Source organism: Phaseolus vulgaris, chromosome 1 (assembly GCF_051622355.1).
Source record: "Phaseolus vulgaris cultivar YP4 chromosome 1, ASM5162235v1, whole genome shotgun sequence".
NCBI lineage: Eukaryota > Viridiplantae > Streptophyta > Magnoliopsida > Fabales > Fabaceae > Phaseolus > Phaseolus vulgaris.
In genome coordinates this window covers 33176495-33196513 of record NC_143498.1, presented here as the reverse complement: position 1 = coordinate 33196513, position 20019 = coordinate 33176495, and the positions used below count along the sequence as shown (strand labels likewise).

Below are 20019 nucleotides of genomic sequence, written 5' to 3'. Positions count from 1 at the left end.
GCAAGGTGCTGCAAGGCCCGGAAACCAGGTACCAGGCCCTCGAGAAGGCTGCTCTGGCGGTGGTATTCTCAGCCAGAAGACTCAGGCATTATTTCCACAGCTTCACAGTGGTGGTGATGACTGATCTGCCTATCCAGAATGTATTGAAGAAACCTGATGTGGCAGGAAGGATGGTCAAGTGGGCGGTAGAATTGTCGGAATTCGATATTCAGTATGAGCCCCGAGGACCGATCAAGGGGCAGGTGTTCGCGGACTTCGTAGTCGAGCTATCATCCATCGCGACACCTGCAGAAGGGCTAGATTTCCGATGGGTGTTATCGGTGGATGGCTCCTCTAATCAGCAAGGAAGCGGCGCTGGGGTCATCCTGGAAGGGCCAAACGGAGTACTGATCGAACAGTCCCTCCGTTTCGCCTTCAAAGCTAGCAACAATCAGGCGGAGTACGAAGCCCTGATCGCGGGAATGTTGCTAGCAAGGGAAATGGGAGCAAGAAATCTGCTGGCCAAGAGCGATTCGTTACTGGTCACTGGGCAGGTTACGGGGGAGTTCCAAGCAAAGGATCCTCAGATGGCAGCCTACCTGGAGTATGTGCAGCTCCTGAAGACGTCCTTCACTGAGTTTGAGTTAGTGCATGTGCCAAGAGAGTAAAATGCCCGAGCAGACCTGCTTGCCAAGCTGGCCAGCTCAGGCAAGGGGGGGAAGCAGAGGACTGTCATTCAGGAGACCCTGAAGGTGCCACGCGCGTTTGTATCAGACAACCAGGTGCTTCACGTATACAAGTCAATGGAGCGTCTAACGATCGGTCATCGGTCGTTGACTCAAGAGACGCTGAGAGCGCCGAGGGTGAGATCACGACCCTCAAAGATTGGTGAGTCGATGGAGGTCCACGCGGAGAAGGAACCCCACACCTGGATGACGCCATACCGGCGATACTTAGAAGATGGTATACTCCCGCTCGATCTGGCAGAAGCCAAAAGAATAAAGAGGGGTTCAAGTAAGTTTACTCTCATAGATGGAAGCCTATTTAGATTTGGATTTTCTCACCCTGTGCAGATCTGTGTACACGGCGAACAATGCACCAGACTCATGTCTGAGCTGCACGAGGGGGTGTGCGGAAGCCATGTGGGTGGTCGCGCTTTGGCAAGTAGAGTACTCCGCGCGGGTACTACTGGCCAAAGAATCTGGGGGAGCTCTCCTGTATCTCTACGGGAATCATGGCGTCTGTCCCATAGACAAGGCTGAAGGGTGTCTCATGGGTTTTTCTTCCTGTCTTAATTTATATAATAAATTATTTTTTTGTTGTGTATTTCACTCCAAATTACTGTTAAAAGAATATTATTATTTATTCTTTTTTATGACTCACAGAATAATGTGTTGAAGCTATACTTTTAGATATTAGCGAAGATGTAACAAATAACTAAAACCTAATTCGATTTTATGTACACACAAAAAGAGAATGAAAAAGGAAAAATCTTGCACTGAACACCACAGACTCGCTCGCAGTTAACAGTTCCCACTCACTAACAATGCAATCGCACCTTGTGGTGGGATCCATCTCCGTCGGACGCTATGGTGGCGCCGCCGATTCCAGTCCCTTCCACTCCGCCGCACCTTCCTGCTGGGCCAACCCTCCTCGCCGGCGCTCTCCACTCGTCGTGGCCTCCTCCTCGCCCGCTGCCGTCAACGGCGGCCATAATCACTACGCCGTGCTCGGCGTCGCCCGCACTGCCACCGCTGTCGAGATCAAACGCGCTTATCGCCTCCTCGCCCGCAAGGTCTTCTTCCATTTCGCATGAATACTTTATTGATTGATGTTCCGTTCCTAGTCTGCGTTGGAATACGCTACGAGCTGGGATGATTCTCGATTTGACGTGAAAACCTAAGAATTAGGTTATGCTAACTTATAGGAATTTTGGTTATTCTTTTTCTTTGGCATTTTAGTATTTTGTAATTGTTTCAAATTATTTGACAATTTCTGGTGCCTGGTGATTGGTCGTGTAATATTACCGCAAGTTTATCTTCTCTCCTAACAGGTCAAACCAAAATAATAAAATTATACGAGTAATCCCCTAAGTGTTGAATATCCATGACTTTAGTTCTTAAGTTTTATACTTTAACTAACATTCATGGACAGATTTGAAGGACTTTTTAATATCTGAGAATTATTTAGCATGATTTTTAGCATTGGGGGATTACTTATATATGTTCTCTACTTTAGAGGCCATTTAGGAGACAGGGTAATGGTTTAAGGATGGAGTTTATGGTTTATATGAAATGGATTTCTCTAGGCTAGTAACAACTATAACAGACCATAGCATTAGAGAAGTGAATCTAAACCATATAATTACTAAATAGTCAATCCTACATACCGCATGACAGCTTCTATTGCGAAGTCTAGCACACAAATATGCATAATTTTGTAATTTTATATCATGCACATGTAAATACTGAAAAATAGAAAACTTACCAAATTAAAGAGGAAAGACAAAGTCATAATTAATATCAATAATCAAAATCTATTGTCATTGTCACTACATTCAAATGCAAGACTAATAATCAAAGTAAATACTTTGCCTTGTGCTTATTACAAGTGATTCCTTAAATAGAATTTCTATATCCACTTTTAAGTTCTTCCTCATTACCTTTCTCTTGTTCATCATCATCAAAGATGTTCTTCTTCCTCCTCCTCCTTTTAAATATGTGCAATTGGGTTAAGTCTCGAATGCTGTCTAGGGACTCTATTTGGTTGTCTAGCTCACCGAGCCAACCCCACTTATATGATCAACAACTCCCTAAGTCAAGCTATCATACCAAAGATCAATTCATCTTCAACCACTTCTCCATCTTCACCCATTTCTTCTACCTACCCCTTGTTACAATCATCAATTTCATCTGGGAGAATAAGGTGAATTCCATCCATGTTGTCACTACAATCTTTAAGAGTTGATGATTGTACGTCAAAAACCATGTCTTGCAGCTTTTGATGCCCAAACTTGCTTTTCTTCTTAGACATTACATTGTATTGTATAATTTTTTAAAAATAGTTAGTTGTACTTCAATGTACTCCATTGTGCTTACACCTTGGTGAGCTACATGCCAGGCTTAATACTTTAGTTGTAATTGTTTGCAAGTCTGGAGCATGTTTTCCATGTATCCTCCTCCACTTATATGTAATGTAATGGCATATTAGCTTTGTCTTTCATTTTGCAAAGTTGAACTGTGCAATTTTAATTTAATAAAACAATGCAACTTGAAAGTTAAACTTATCAAAATCAATAGTGGACTGTTGTCTAATTGCAAAAGATATGCCAAGTATGACTGAGGATGGTTCATGAGTGTTCAACATAATCTTCCTTCTCGATTCATCATTCTAACCTTAGAAAAGACCTCTGTAATATATTTGATTCCTTCTTGATTCATCCTCTTACATCAAGACTCCAATTAGGGCCAGTGATGAAATCTACTCATGTCACGAACATTCTCCTCTCTCTTCTTGAACTGATTAGAATCTCTGGGATTTCCCAATTATCTCCATAACATAGTCTAACTCTTGCCAACAAGTTATTATCAAGTTGTAATATGATGTGACATATTGTTTCAATTTCTGCAATTTTGTCTTCAAGTAATAAAATCTTTGATGAATTCTTCAGGTCTGAATAGTATTCACATCCAAAATTGCAACCAGTTTTGGCTGTAGTTAGAAACAAATAGGGTTTTCCTACTACTAGTTCCATGGAGTTGATCAACCCAACCAGGTAGTAATGAGGGAATTTTCTAACTTTCATCTTGTGAAAGAGCGGTCATCCCTCCAATTTTCTAACTTATATGACTTCTCCCATTAGTTATCTCAATTTTCCTTTCCCATCTATGTCCAACTTCACAGATTGAGTCCATTCAATGTAATTTTTGCCATTGAGTTGTAAACTTGGTTCTGTAAGAAAATATCAAATGGATCTGTAAGAGTGCTTTCTGTAGGCTCTGTCGAGGTGTTTGATGTATTTGTGGAAGCACCTGTCATTAGTGTATGGTTTAAAGAGGTTATAGATGAAGCTGTGGTATCATCAAGTTTAGAGATTTTTTTTTCTCTCTATAGTATTGATAAAAGAATACGGGTAACCATAAATTGTGAATCAGAATTTCAAGCAAATCATATCATGAATAGTTAGATTCATGATAAAAGGTAAAACATAATTCTAATAGCTATTTATCATAGAAACATATAAGAACAATATAAAAACTGTCAACTCCATTACAAGGGCAGGATGGTCTTATGATCATCTTCGAGTTGGATTCCTAAACTACTCCAGGAATACCATACTACTCTTATGGGAGGACATTCAGGAATTTTCCGCACCTACAAAAGAATAGCTCAGTCCTTGCATTGGATGGGCATGAAGAAGACCATCACCGAATATGTACACACATGTGCAATGTATCAGCAGAACAAGTATCAGGTGTGCTCACCACAAGGATTGCTTCAACCGTTGCCAATTCCCAAAGCAATTTGGGAGGAGATAAGTATGGATTTCATTGTTAGACTTCCTAAATCATGCGGGAAGGATGCGATTTTGGTGGTAGTGGATCGTCTTAGTAAGTATGGGCATTTCATTTGTCTTAAACATCCGTATTTCGCTAGATCATCGCAGAGGTGTTTGTTAAAGAGGTGGTGAGATTCCATTGTCAGCGATAGAGACTCAACGTTTCTAAGTCTTTTTTAGAAGGAAATATTCAAATTGCAGGGGACAATGCTGAGAATGAGCACGGAGTATCATCCAGAAAAGGATGGTCAAACGGAGGTTTTGAATAGAACGCTGGAAACATACCTTCGTTACTTTAGTTCAGAGCAACCCAAAATGTGGGCGATATTCCTTCCTTGGGCGGAATATTGGTATAACACCAGTTTAGCAAAGTGTACACCTTTTGAAGTTGTGTATGGACGACCTCCTCCATCTCTGGCTCGTTTTTTTCCCGGGGAAACAATGGTAAAGGCGGGGGCACAAGATTTAATGAATTAGGATGAGGCCCTTACACACCTCAAATTTCATTTAACAAGAGTGCAGGATCAAATGTCCAAGTTTGCCAGAAGAATTTCTCCAATGAAAGTAGGAGATATGGTATACTTGAAGATTCATCCGCATCGACAACTATCTATGCCTAGTCGATTGCATTGCATCCTAAACTTGCAGCAATATTATGGGCATTTTTCAGTTCTAGCAAAGGTGGGTTCGGTGGCTTTTAGGCTACAATTACTGGAACAAGCTCGAATACACCCAGTTTTCTATGTTTCCCAACTCAAGTTAGTAGAGGGACTGCACCAAATATATCCAGAATTGCCTCAAGAGTTTCAGGGACAATGTGTGAATTTTTATCCAAAAGAAATTTTGGATAGACGTGAAGTAACAGCTCAAGGAGCACACGTTCCACAAATCTTAATAAGATAGAATGAAGGGGACAATGATACTGCTACATGGGAGGACGTGGCAACCATCAAAGAGCAATTTCCAGGTTTCAACCTTGAAGACAAGGTTGTTTTGGAGAAGGGAGTAATGTTAGGCAAGAAAATAAGGATAGAATATGGAGGGTGTATCATAGAAGGAAATTTAAAAATAAAGGATAAGGGGATTAGTGAGTTAGTTACGGGTGGTCTTTAAATAAAGACCAACCTGGTATGGGAGAGGGTAGCTGATTTGTATGTGTAAAGTGGCGACAGGATAATACCTGTGTGAAAGGAACTATTTTCCTTTATAATTCTTTTGAGCGTTCTGAACAGTGCTGGAATAAAAACAGTTATTCTTTCTTTTATCTTGGTTCTTTGAGAGAGTCTTAGTCTTTCTTTTTGGGAACCTATCAGAATTTTCAGCCAAGATTGCAACTGGTGGGGTAACTAGGGCCAAGAGACATCAAATAAAGGGGAAGGGAGATGTTGGTGCTTGCCTAAGAATCTCGCTTGATTGAAATCAAGCTTAGTATCAAGGAAACTTTGAGAAATATGGTTGTTTAAATGATGTAACATTTGGGTTGAAAAAAGACGATACTAGGGTACAAACATTTCATGAAATTTTCAACATTTAGTTTGGAATAATATTTTTAGCAGCAGGTTCTGCCCTTGATCCGATTGCCAAGCGAGATAATGTGAAAGATCTTGTGGATTTGCATATGTTTATAAGTATCAAACAAAGTGACAGTTATAATGGCTAAAATGCAAAAAAAAGCACATGAGATGTTTGTATTAGAGAAGCAAAGGCTAAAACTAATCAAAATACTTTTTAATTCTTCTGTAGGATCAAAATCCCTTTTAATGTTGTGCATTCTAAAAGTTTCAAGATGATTGGAGCTGTTGGAAAGTACAGTCACTCCTTGAATCCTCCAGCTACTATGAGTTAAGGGTTCTCTTATATATATGATCATCACATTAAATAGGGAAATATGATATGATTTGATAGGGAAATAGATATGTCCCATTATTAGATATTGATTTTGTTCCTTTTTATGTATTTCTTCTTCATTATAATTAAGAATACTCATGTGTGTATCCAACACACAGGCTTTCATTCTATTCTTTTTCAGTTTCTCTCTTCTGAACATGGTACCAGAAAGGTACCATCCTTCGTTGCTTGTTTTATCACTAATCCTTTCAACAGGTTCATTTACTAAAATCAATTAGAGTTTGCATGATAAATGCTCAAGCTGCATTAGATAGAGTGAATTCAATACTTGTCTACTATAGAAGTGGCAGTATATTTGGTATCTTAATTTGTAAATAATGCTTTCTCATTTTATCTTGTCCGGTATTTTGCTGTGAGTGCAGTATCATCCCGACGTTAGCAGGGATCCGCATGCTGCAGAATTATTCAAGAGCATCCATCATGCATATGAAGTGAGCAATTGTTATTTCTTGATATATGGAAATAGTTTCTGTTACCAGGGATTTAATTTCCTTTTCTTGGGCAATGAAAAGTTCTACATTTTTAATAGGGACCCTACTGTTACACTATGCAGTTTTACTGGTTCCACAACAATGTTCTTTGGTAGAGACAAGAAAGCAGAATAGAATGTAACCAAGTGACATTTAGTTAATGGTTTTCAAATAGAGAGCATAACAAACTTATTGCTATGCTTTCTTTCAGTTTTTAATGTAGTCAAGTTTTTCATCCCACAAATTTATTACATTTATAAAGTAATTTTTGAATTTTGAAGCATTTTATGAAGTTCCTAGAATTCCTTCTGTAATATATATGGTTTGCTCCTTTTTTGTTTTTCTTGTGCTTTGGAGCATATCTACCTTTGGAAATCCAATGACGATGTCTAGTTCTTTATATCCTTAAACAGGTACTATCTAATGAAGCAACTAGAGTTCAGTATGATCAAGAACTTCAATTTAGTCAGAACTCTCCCAGGGAAAAATGGAGTTACAGTACTGAGTTTGAAGATCAGGTAAGAGTCTATAGATGGGCTCAACGGAGGAAAAGAATGCATAGTGAAAGATACGGGGAGGATTACAATGTAAATGAGGAGTACAGCAGTGAAACAGAGGAGGAAGAAGGTGAAGAGAGAGGTTCTTTTATTGAAGTGCTTAGATCAGCGTTCTTGTCATTATTTTTGTTTCAGACGTTTGGATCCCGACTCTCTCTAACATTTAGCGGCCTGACAGCATTGTTCGATGAAAAGTTGGACACCGGTTATAAAATTGGTCATGTAATAGCATGGATTTTGGGTGGGAGGGGTGGCATATTGCTAACGTTGTGCTTGTCTTTTGCAAGTTGGGTTTGCGGGAAAACCAGTAGTAGTGTTGTTGCACTAATTGTGGTGGCCATGTGGGTTGGCTCCTACCTCGCAAGGTATGCACCACTTCCCCAAGGTGCTCTATTGGCGCTTCTCTACATGTCCATTAAGCTACAGTCTGACCTAATATAAACACATTGTCGAACTGCAATTACCATATTTTCTGAACTTGTACATCTAACTATATTCTCTATTATAGTGTTTGTACATTATAATATATTCTGGTAAATGTAAATAATTGTTATTTTATGATTATAAATAAAGTGCATAAACGGTTGATGAGTTGTGTTATGCCAATTTCCATCTTGTCCCTGAGTGTGTAGCTGTGTGCAGTGTTGGAATAGAAGGGAGAAAAAGTGTTGAGAATGAGGCATAAGGCTTTGGAAAATGAGCACTGAAATTAGTTTGCAAAATTATTGAATTGTACAAGTTACTTCCCCTTTTACCTATCAAGCATTTGCAGAAAGAAAAGAAAGACCAGAATTTACAGGTTTCTCGACACCGGTAGTGAAAATAAAATAATGAATTAAAAGTTTCTGCAACAACCATCAAGATTTGAGAAGTTCCAACATCTAAGAGCTCTTTACTTGAACAGTATCATTCCTGGACATCAAAGTTCTCCACATATACCTCCCGCTGGCCATGTCAACAAATACCCAGAATCCATTCTGAATCATCTGACACCAAAGAAAAAACTACCAGTCAGGATTTAAAAGAAGAAACTCAAGAATGGTGATGAATTGTATACAAAAAATGGAACAGAGGGCACCTTGATGAAATTGAAATTATCCTTGTCGGTGGAGGCTTCGTTGTTCTGGTCTTGGATGGTGAGGTCAATCTCTGGGGAGGAGCGCACGGTGGTCCAGGCGAAGTAGGCTGCCAATGCGGCGGAGAAAAAGACGAGGATGAACCTGAGAGGGCACATGTCTTCCAAGGCAACAACAAAGAGGCTGAATTTACAGTAATAGGAAGTCAGAAAGAAAGAACGAAAACTGAAGGCAACCAAATCAAGTAAAGAATTGTTTGTATCATATGTGCTTTGATTATGTTGAGGTCGAGTTGTTTTTATATGAGAATCATTTTAATTGTAACAATGAATGAATTAGTAAAAGCAAGGAAAGGCAGACGCTGCGTTGTACGGGTCTATGTGTGACTTTTCTTTAAGAACCAGTGTTGTTTACACTCTCAAATGTAACGCTTTCCCTTTTTGCATATTGGACTTTGTAAAACCTTGGCATAAAGGAAAATATATATATATACAATATAACAGCAATGTTCTATACATATCATGCATCAGCTGGATCTTTTGGATCATCCAAAGTTGACCACATCTTGCTCATCCATCTACTCCACTGACTAATTCTCTGCAGCATTATTATTTGGTATCATATTTCTTTTTCATGCTGTTTTGTTAAACTTGAAGATCTATTTTTTGGTCTGACCAAAAATTTCATTTCTCCTATGTAAGGCAATATTCAGTTGCACAAAGGGACCGAGTCTCAATTTTGTTGAGGGGGACAGAAATTTAACACATGAATCAATAATGATCTTGGTTTTTATATGGATTAATTTATTGATTCATGTACCAAATTCAAAGCAATTTATAACCTAACATATGAACGAGAAAACCTATTTGTAAGCTATTAAAATAATTACAATTGTACAAAAAGTAATTTACCTAATTTTCTGGGGGAATAAACACCTCTCAACTGCAGGTTGCATTTTAGAATTCAAAATGCATCTACCTTGACCCTTTAAAATCTTTCCACCTAATTTAAAATGCCATGTTGTATTCGTTTTTTTATAAATAGAGTTTAACGTAATTTTTCCCTAAATTTTTCAGATTTTTATTTTTTATTTTTAATAAAACTTTTTTTAACAGTTTTAGTTTTTGAAAGTTTTTAAACAATTTTTTTTATCTTTGTTGTCAAATATCAACGTTAAAAGAAACTTCCTTTAATCTAAAATCATTATTAGTTGTTTAGATACACGATATAACCCATCCGCTTGTAAGAAAATTTAATGTGACATCTAATCATGATATTAATGATTGAGGAAATCCTGGAGATGGAATATTTAATTTCCTGAAAATGATGATACAAAGTGTTGAAAAATTGATCTTGGTTTTGTCAAGTAAAGTAGAGAAGTCATTTAAAAGTGTTTTTTTTTTTATATATTTGGAGTTATTATGTTTTATTTTAATAGATTAAAAATATGATTTAATCAATTAAAATAATTTAATCCTTTAAAAATTGCATCTATATTTTTTAATTGACTAAAAAAATATTTTAATAGATTAAAATTGGTTATTTTAATGATTTTAATAGATTAGAAGTATACTTTAAAAGATTAATATGTTGGCCTAACACATGAATGGATTAAAATAAGTTTAATATATTGAAATATAAGTTATATAACCAAGCTACCCCATCGAAAACAAAATGAAATTAATTTAAATATCTTCCGATAGTACAAAAATATTTTTCAATTTTGAGAGTTGTTTGGTTAGCTTGTAAATACTTTTTTAAAGTCTTTATTGGATCAATGGTTCCAAAGTCTTAAATTGAAATGAACACATTGAAGACCACCGTTATTTCTCTTTTACAATTTTGAGCTAATTCTTACGAGGTGATATTGTTCTCTCTTTTTTTCCTGTGTTATTAGTTTTTAATTAGAGTGATCAAGGTGTTCTTATGATAATAAGGTTTCTCAAAGTGTTGTATTTAGGGTTCAATATTTTGATTTTTGGTTTTTGTGTTTTTTTTCTAACGTGTACGGTAAAATATTGAAATATAGTATATTTTGACTTGGCCAAGATCGTTGAACAATGTAATTCTTTTATAAGAGTAAATTATTATAAATTATGGTTTTTTTTCTCTCATCTTTTATTTATTATATTACTGACATTCAATCTTTAATATTCTTGGAAATTAAAAAAAAAAATACTAAAACTAGCACATCTATTTATCAAGAAACCATATTTTCTTTTAAATATAATATGATTTAAATAATTCACTTGAAAAACAAAATTCATACTTGAATTCAACTTCTCTTCTCTTGAATTTAATATGACTAAGAACTAGTTCTTGAAAAATATTCATGTTTTTCAAATTTGTTTTCTATAACTTTTCTGTATTTTTTTCCACATTTAATAATCATAATTTGTAATATATATATATATATATATATAACTTTTTCCTACATTGTTTTAAAATATATTTCTCTTCATAGAGATTTTAAATATTCACATAAAATTAAAACAAAATATTTAAAATAAAATAAACATTTCAATCCTCCAACTTCTCATTGAGGAAATATATCACCTGTAACATCATCTGCTCTGGTGTAAATACACGATCATCACATATTAAAAAAATAAACCACAATGCAATCAACAAACAACTAGGTAAACTAGCTATTTTTAAAACTTCAAATATAAATATAACTTTAAATATCAACATAAAGCTATCAGTTCTCATACATTTTCTCAAAATCCATCAATTGTCTATCATAATTCATTATTCACATTTCTCATATCAGATTTCTACTAACCAAGATACTCATACACTTGACTCTACTTTCGAAAGACTTGTGCATTAACTTAGACTCATAGATCTGCACTTGTTATATTATCTCACTGTGAAATCCACAAAGTTATGCCCATAAATAATCTCAATATCATCTCTCTCCTAGTATGACAGAGTTAACTCATATAACAGGTCAAGTTAGTTATCTTTCAAACAACTTACCCATTGATATGAACCTCCTTCGACTCTCACCACTTGAATAACTTCATTTAATTCCATTATCATGATAATCAGGATATCTCCTTGTAGACGAATCCCTAGTTAATGCACATTCTAACAATCTTAACACGTTATTTTCTTTCCTAAAAATATTATATCTTGATTAAAAATTCATATTCCAAATCTCACAATATCTAAAATTACACATTTAAATCATACCAAAACATAGAATTTCAAAACACACAAAAATTCATCCAATAATCACATAAATATCTAATTAAAGGATTTTTCAATTAAATATACTTAAAACAAAATTTTACATAAGTTATAAGTAAAATCTATAACATAGACATAAACCAACCTTTTAAAAGCAAGTAATAAATTTTCAGTTTTAAGTTTTTTTTTAAGCATAGCTTGGGCAAAAAATTGCTTGCTTGGGCAAGAATGGGTCTCGTTCAAGCGAAAATTCTCTTGTTTGAGCGAGATTAAACCCAAAAGCACCAAAAATTCCATCTCAGGCCTCACCTGAGTGAGATTTCTTCTCACTTAGGCAAAAACAAACTCGAAAGCACCCCATCTTTTCATTTTATTCTCGTTTAAGCGAGAAATATCTCGCCTGAGCGAGATTTGCAGAAAAATTTGCATAAACATGTTTTACCTGTTATATTTCTTAACTAAAATTTCATTTAACTTATAGTTTTATAAATCTACACATTCAAGTGACAGTTCTTACTCATATATGCTCTCTAAATCAATCACCATTTAAAATCAAACAACCAATTCTCATCAAACGTCACATTTTATGTAACTCAACAAACTATTCAAATACAATTCAAATAATTTATATTACCATTCTAACACTTTTAATTCTCAATCACAAACACTTCAATAATTTATATATAATATTGAAAATTAACCATTTTAGTCAATATATTACTTTACTTTTAAAAGAGACAATTCTGCAAGCAAAATCCAGATCTTCTAACCTAGGGTTCTATTGAAAATAATAAGACTAGCTTCCCTTACCTGAACTTGAGCAGGTGCTCACTAAGAGCTCCAAATCTACCAAAAGCTTAAAGGTAGTTTAACCTGCACCACAAAGTCTTGATAAAAAATCTAACTATATCACTAGGACCCTAAGTTAACAGAGATTAACCCTAAAGCTAAAAGAGTCACATGTAAATCCTAGATAGAACAAACCTAACAAGTTCAAAATTTGACTCAAGGAGAAGAGCAAAAATGAACTTACTCTATCATAGATTCTGATCGGGGAGTCTTGTAGTATTCACTGTCAGGAGTCTAATGGCGGACTCCGATCGTCAAAATGGCGAGCAAGGAGGTCAAAATCTTAAAGAGAAAGGAGAGAAAAGGAAAATAAAAAGTTTTAGAGAGATGGTGGTTCTTTTAAAATGAAACATGAATAACTGAATTTTCTATTTATAATTTTTTTTATTTTAATAATAAAGTATTCAGGTGTCGTTTAAAATATACCACTTTTATTCTAAGGTTATTTTCTAGATCCCTTACATTTTCAAGATAAATGATTCTGAACAAATTAAGTGTCTTTTGTTGAAGGTGCTTCTATTAACATGACATTTATATCATTATCGGGTTGTCTTGGCCTTGATATCATCATAAATAACATCATATATTTTATTTTCTTGCAAAACCAATACGACAAATTATATATAATTAGAAAAATAGGCCATGAACTATATTTGCTACTTAAGTCACTATAAGAGATTCATTCCATCGGTTACAGGACTAAGTCTAAGTTCCTTGAATCATTCCAAAATTTGGAATACAAAGAATCAACTTTCTTCCTTTTGATGAATCAACAAGCATTTTGTAACACTCCATCACATATTCTTCAATTTTGACGCATGTAAGGCTCTTTGCATCGTTAAAAAGAGTGAATAAATGTTTAAATCATGGTATGATTGGAAGATACCATAATACTTTTGCGAGAGAACTCTTTTTAGTGTTATCTTAATCACTATCATTATCCTTCTCTTTGTATCATAATACTTCGCATCTTGGACACTTATGTAATGTGTCAAACTCTTTTCTATACAATATACAATCATTGCGACATGCATGCATTTTCTTTTACTCCAAGCCCATTGGCATGATATATAAATCGACATGTTTCATAAAAACTTATTATTTTTCTTTTAGTTTTGAGGCATAGTTTACAAGTTTATAAAAAGAGATTTAAAGGAATTATTTTCCAAAAAAAAATAGTAAAGAATACTTTTAGGGTTAGAAATTGAGTAAATATTGTGAGTTCAAAACTAGTTAAGTTTGAGTAGTTTATGTAACATCTTGGATAAAATGACTACTATACTTAGTGTGTAGATATATGTTCATACATATGTACATATACTCAAAAGTTACTTATATGCGAAATGTTTCCCTAAAACTATCATGTTTTCAAAACTAACTATAAAACACTCAAGTCAAACTGGAGACCAAAGAAATACACTTCTAACTTTTCCTAGTACTATTGTCCTTATATGTAGTATCACTTGTTATGTATTAAGAACAATCATAACAAAATAATTATGTAATAAAAACAAGGGTAAGTTGAAAGAATAAAACATATTCATCATATATTCTCAAATAAGAATGACTCATTAATATGCAAATTACAATTAAACTATTATTGAAGATAACATGAATTCTTAACTATTTCCCATGGGTAAGACCCATTTTGAAATACTTGTATTAAGTAAGCTTGATCTTCAATGTCATTTTGAAATCAAAGTAACTAGGTTTTCTTTGAGAATTTGCAGGATCAAGCACAACCTATGTCGATTCTCAAAGGATACAATTGATTCTATTTAATATTAAGCATTATTTCCTATTTAACATTATTTTCGTACAAATTAATTTGGAAATTTAGGAATTGAAAATGAAAACAAAAATTAAAAAATGAAATACAAGAAGATGAAAGGTCAATTCACATATTCAAGTTCCATATAATTTCTCTTATCATAGTTTTGTAAAGATTGAGTTCTAAGTTTTTATAATTAACCGATTCAATTAAATCAATTCAATATAATAAACGTTATTGTACTAGAAAATAAAAATTAAATCAATATATCATTCAATATAATCCTTATGTAATTATCAAATCAATATTATATTGATTCAAAATTTGATTTCTAAAATTAGAAACAAAAATTGATATAATAAAATGAAAATCTTAAATTAAATAGGAGAAGAACAAATTCACAACATTAAATGATAGGTGCAAAACTCAATTTGGATTATTTGATCTAGATTTGCGTGAGTTGAACTCCAAGAATTAGTTCTCAATAAATAAAGAATGAAAAACATAAAGAAGAGAAGAGGAAGAAGCAATTCAAATTTTGAAAGAAATGGAGAGGAAGAGACAACTTTTAAAAATGAAAAACTAAACATTTAGTCTATTTATATGATATTTAATTAGCTGCAAATATGGACCTAAGTGTAGGATTTAATTAAGTTCATAAGCTTAATTACAAAAGTTCAAGCTGATATAAGGAAAATTGAATCCGCATAGGTTTGTATACAAAAATTTAGCAAATCTACCTCAACTTCCAAAAATCATAAAAAATACTAAAGAATCTAAATCCAGAAAATTATATATCTATTTTAAAATTATAGAAATATAGAATTCAATAAAACTATAATCAACCAAAAATAATATATACATAAAATTTTATGGCCAAAATAGTAAACATAGGTAAGATTAGATCAAAATACAAAATAAATGCAGTTATGTGTATTGAACCTAATTTATTACTATTAAAAAATATATTTAAAAAACAAAAAGAAAATCATATTTGAAGTGTTTTCATTACATAATAAAGCTATAAATGTTTTCGCAAAATATGGGTCATCAATGTCCCACTACAGACTAGATAAAAAATACTATTAGTAAAACCCAACCTTAGTTTAATATGGTAGAGCGATTCCTTGCATCTACTATAAAATATTTTGATTCAAGAACCTCCTTTAGATACTCACCATTTTATATCTTAATTAATGTTATTTTAACTATCAAGGAAGTTAGGACATTTTTCTTTTCTTTTATGGGCTTTTATACTTAATACTACAATCACAAATGACCCATAATACCATCTCAAGTATCAAAACAATATACAACATCATGTGTGTGTCTATATATATTCATTATATATTATCTCAAAACATAAGCCAATTTCTTACATTGTATAAATATATACAAAAACATATATCTCAAATATAATATACCATAACAACCAAATATATATTGTATGAGTAAGACTACCTCTCTTGAACAACCTATTTTCACTAAAAAAGGGAGGACTTATCACTCAAGTTGTGAACCCACTATTTAAGGAAAAAATCATATTGCTTAAGTGAGCTCATGTCACTTGGGAAATACCAATTCTAGATGAGAGATAATTAATGAGACATTTCTCTCCCTTGAGTATTCACTCATTGTTTGAGTGACCAATACTTTAGAGGAGAGAAAATCAACACTAACTCTCTCATTTCTCAATCGTCACATCATCACTTGAGCGATGTGACTTGTTGCACAAGCCACCACGATCTAGAAGCTAGTTCCAAATTCAGGCTTATAATCACTTGGACAATTATGTGTCACTTAAGTGATAAGAGTTCTTGAGGAGAGAGAATCAATGCGAATTATCTCTCACTTTATGTTATAATGTCACTTGAGTGATGTGACTTGCTACAAAAGTCACCAAGATCTAGAATCTACCACCAAATTTTGTCTCATCATTGCTTGAGCAACTATACACTACAAGAAAATGTTCTAATAGTAACTAATTTAGAAACAAAAAAAAAAGTTTCTAGAGTGATTAAATTTTATAAAACTAATTATTAATTTATAAAATATTTTAAATTAATATGAATAAATTTATTAATTTATTAATTTTAGTATAATATTAAAGTAATTAATAACAATTTAACAATTACATTTAAAATAGTATTTTAACTTTTTAATTTTATTTAAACATAAACTTAAATTAATAATAAATTCAAAATATTATTTAAATTAAAAAAATTATAAATTAATTTAAATAGATATCCATACTTTCTAAAAACTTATTTAATTTTTTTAAATCTGAATAAACAGTGCAAGTTTGAATTTCTAAATTTATATCTTTCTTTAACCTTTTCTACTCATCTTTCACTCAACAAATGCACTAACTCACAAACGCACTCTAAAACACTCTGCAATGGCGACGACAACGACAAGGCACCCTGCGGCTCTGCAACACTTTGTAACAGAGACGGGACCGACGACGGCAACGCACCCTGCAACAACGGCGACGGTAACGCACTCTGCACGGCGACAGCAACTACAACAATGGCGTTTCTCTGCTCCGAAGAACCTCTTCAAGCATCAGTTTCGATTCGTGTTAATTCTCGCTCTTTGTTTTTATTTTTGTGCTTCGAAGCTCCGCGTAAGTTTACGGTATATCTACCCCATCTTCAACCCTAAATTTATTCTGTGGACAGAGATTTTGCTTACAATTGCTTCACCGGCAGAGGAATGGGCTTCAATGAAATTAGCTTCAATGTGAGTCTGAGTCTCTTCCAACTACTGCAAACTTTTCATTCTACAATTCTTATTTTATATTAGTTACATATTACGTAAAACTGTGCAATTCTCTTCTTGTGAATCCCTTATCTGTAAAATTCCAAAGCATCTAGGAAATTTTACCTCTCTTAGAATACCTGTATGTTCCAAGCTTTAATTCAATTCATTCCTATTTGTCCTAGATATTATCATGTTTATTGAAAGAATGAGGTATACTTTGAAAGTGTTATTGTGGTAGTATGTGGTTTATCATCCTTACTAACCTCTTCATTTGTCCTATCTCGAATTAGAATGCTTGAAGCTAACCAATTTTCTGGTGTTGTTCCACTAGAGCTTGGGAAACTAATTAACTTGCAGACATTGTAAGACAACAATTCCTTTTCTTGTTTTCATTTTTAATATTATTATTTTTACTTTCACTTAAGATATCATGTTTTCTTATGACTTTTTTTTTGCAATTTTAACACTGAAGGGTTCTGTCATCCAATCAATTGACTGGGAACTTACCACTTACACTGCTGGACTACAAAATTTGACTGACTTGTGAACTTTGATATTTGACCTTCTTCTTAATTATAACTCAACTACTTAACTCATATACTGCATCTCATGCATACAATTCATTATCACACTGCAGTAGAATAAATGATAACAATTTTACTGGAACAATACCTAGTTTCATACAGAGCTGGCAACTTCTCCAAAGACTGTGAGATTCGAATTCTTTCTTTGTTAAATGATTTGACTATGCAATTTTTCTACTGAATCATTTTCAATCAATTTTCATGATTCCAGAATCATGTAATGTACGCAGTTTTTATAATGAAACTAAATAATTGTTTTTATGTTAAATTATTGACACAATGGATTAAACAGTTTGGCATTTCTTCTATTAGCTCCTAACAGGTAACATGCAGCAATATACCGAATTCAATCCTGAAGGATGGAAGTAGCATGTAAGTTTCTTGTGGTTCAAAATTCTTTATCTGTATTAATTTTCTGCAATGAAGGTTTTACTCTCGTAGATTTGGAGTGTTTAGTATAGCTCGAAAGATTTTTTTAGTCATTGAGTATGTGGTCACTGCAAAATAGAACTGGCATAAAAAATCATGATGAAATTATTTCCTAGCAATAGCAATAGCAATTGCAAAATATAGACAATTCCCGATTGATTCATCTTTATTCTAGAAGTAATTCATACTTTAAATTTAGATGTGATTTACTAAATGCACTTAATATGAGAGAAACCTTATAGAGAGAAACCGAAACTCAGTCATCCAAAACTCAAATGGTATTTCAAAGAACTTAGTATGTCTAATGTGAAGCTAAAACACAAAAGAACTTACTTCATTTTGGGTTGTACACAAATGGCAATAGGACTTCTATTTCCCTTTTACACTTAGAACATCTCTAATATAGAGATCTTACACTTAGAACATCTCTAATATAGAGATCTTATGAAGTATCTTAAGTTTAAAACTCAAATCTTATAAAAACATTATTGGAACAAGTTTATATAATACAATTGGAGGTCTTAAAATTAATAACTCTAGGTTTTAACAATAAAAGACAATATTTCAATATCAACAACAATCTTTATAAGAAATTGAAATGCGGATAAAATATTATAACTAGGGAGTTCTAATAAAATGTCACATCAGAACAAACTTGTAAAAATTTAGCGTTAATTGCATAAAAAATGATGTAGTATATTCTTGAATTGTAAATGGTTTTATTGTACCATTCCACTAATCAATGCTTGTGGAATCAGAGTAGAAAAACACTGAGAGAAACTGGAACGGAAGTATATCACTGGTTAACATGCCAAAAAATGCCAGAATTATGAGCATTCATTGGTCTTCCTCATAAAGAGGATAGATGGGCACTGCTATGTGTTGCTGTTTTTGGGGTTTCACCCAAAGGGTTGTCTTTTGCCTTTTTAGACCACCTACAAACAGTTCTTGTTATTACCCTCCCCCACTTCTAGGGAAATTAATTAATTATTAATTGTGTGAGTAAATTTGTACAATCTCCACTTAGTTCATCATCATCCCTTTGTTGTTTGATAGTACTAGACATGACATTGATGTAGTATAGTACTGTGAACATGTGTTAATAGTAATTGTTTACATGCATATGTTGTTTTAAGTTTTGATTCAAGAAAAAGATTACTTGACTGTTTAGTTGTTAGTACTAGAGATTATAAGAGATTCACTCAATAACAATTGTGCAATAATGTGAATTATTCATCATCATGGTATAATAGTAATGAGAAACAATCATTCATGAAATAATAATGCATGTGCATGGTGATTTCTGTTATTTGTTGTTTGATCTTTGAGACTTGTACTTTTATATATATATATATATATATATATATATATATATATATCTTTTTCCTCCCTCTTTCTTTTTTTAGCATGAAAAGCATATTGAGAACAGAAGAAAATGGAGAGATTGAAAAACAAAAAAAAAGAATAAATTAATACTCTGCATGCATGCTTGGATAGTCCGAGTGAAACTCTTTGCTTTCTTTTAGTTTAGCTCACAGATCCAAGTAACCTAATTCATTAATTATCATGTTAAAACATGATAATATTCAATTGGTATGAATATTCTATTGATGTTAACAGTATAAAGAAGTAAAGTATAAAATTTCTCTATTTTCTATTTATTTATTTTTCTTCATTTGATATTAATTCGTGATATTATTGACTATGATATCTCGTGATACATCTAGGCTATTTTTATTTTATTTAAACAGTAATAGCTACACTCGGAAGAATGCATAAGTCATGAGTAGATATAGAGAAAATGATCCATTGAAGAATATTAATTTTTTTCAATAACTCACTTCTTATTATTATATTTTTCCATTTCAATTATGCCAACT

At 33.0% G+C, this 20019-nt stretch overlaps 2 protein-coding genes and 1 long non-coding RNA gene across 7 annotated transcripts; 2 read left to right on the top strand and 1 right to left on the bottom strand.

Moving 5' to 3' along the window:
* Nucleotides 1-1362: 1362 nt before the first annotated feature.
* LOC137813858 (Chaperone DnaJ-domain superfamily protein) lies at nucleotides 1363-8072 on the top strand. Its single transcript, XM_068616307.2, has 3 exons — nucleotides 1363-1774; nucleotides 6808-6876; nucleotides 7329-8072. Exons 1-3 carry the CDS (start codon nucleotides 1526-1528, stop codon nucleotides 7911-7913), a joined length of 903 nt encoding a protein of 300 aa, XP_068472408.1. The 5' UTR covers nucleotides 1363-1525; the 3' UTR covers nucleotides 7914-8072.
* Nucleotides 8073-8160: 88 nt separating this feature from the next.
* Nucleotides 8161-8855, bottom strand: LOC150029584 (uncharacterized). The gene is made up of 2 exons (XM_090301641.1): nucleotides 8551-8855; nucleotides 8161-8458 (listed from the first exon to the last, which is right to left on the bottom strand). The coding sequence occupies exons 1-2, from the start codon at nucleotides 8704-8706 to the stop codon at nucleotides 8354-8356; spliced, it is 261 nt and encodes an 86-aa protein (XP_090157767.1). The 5' UTR covers nucleotides 8707-8855; the 3' UTR covers nucleotides 8161-8353.
* A 7855-nt stretch (nucleotides 8856-16710) lies between these two features.
* LOC137813857 (uncharacterized) lies at nucleotides 16711-19271 on the top strand. 5 transcript variants are annotated; one of them, XR_016520538.1, is made up of 3 exons: nucleotides 16711-16931; nucleotides 17045-17105; nucleotides 17458-19271. It is a non-coding gene; the product is annotated as an uncharacterized LOC137813857 (long non-coding RNA). The 5 variants fall into 5 exon arrangements; XR_016520536.1 differs by having other exon boundaries at nucleotides 17045-18082; nucleotides 18903-19271; XR_016520537.1 differs by having other exon boundaries at nucleotides 16711-16943.
* Nucleotides 19272-20019: the final 748 nt, after the last annotated feature.

Coding starts and splice junctions, on each gene's coding strand:
- LOC150029584 (XM_090301641.1), bottom strand. CDS start 8,706: ATGTGCCCTCTCAGGTTCATCCTCGTCTTTTTCTCCGCCGCATTGGCA. Junction 8,459..8,550: donor ATAATTTCAATTTCATCAAG/GTGCCCTCTGTT, acceptor CTTTGGTGTCAG/ATGATTCAGAATGGATTCTG.
- LOC137813858 (XM_068616307.2), top strand. CDS start 1,526: ATGCAATCGCACCTTGTGGTGGGATCCATCTCCGTCGGACGCTATGGT. Junction 1,775..6,807: donor ATCGCCTCCTCGCCCGCAAG/GTCTTCTTCCAT, acceptor CTGTGAGTGCAG/TATCATCCCGACGTTAGCAG. Junction 6,877..7,328: donor GCATCCATCATGCATATGAA/GTGAGCAATTGT, acceptor ATCCTTAAACAG/GTACTATCTAATGAAGCAAC.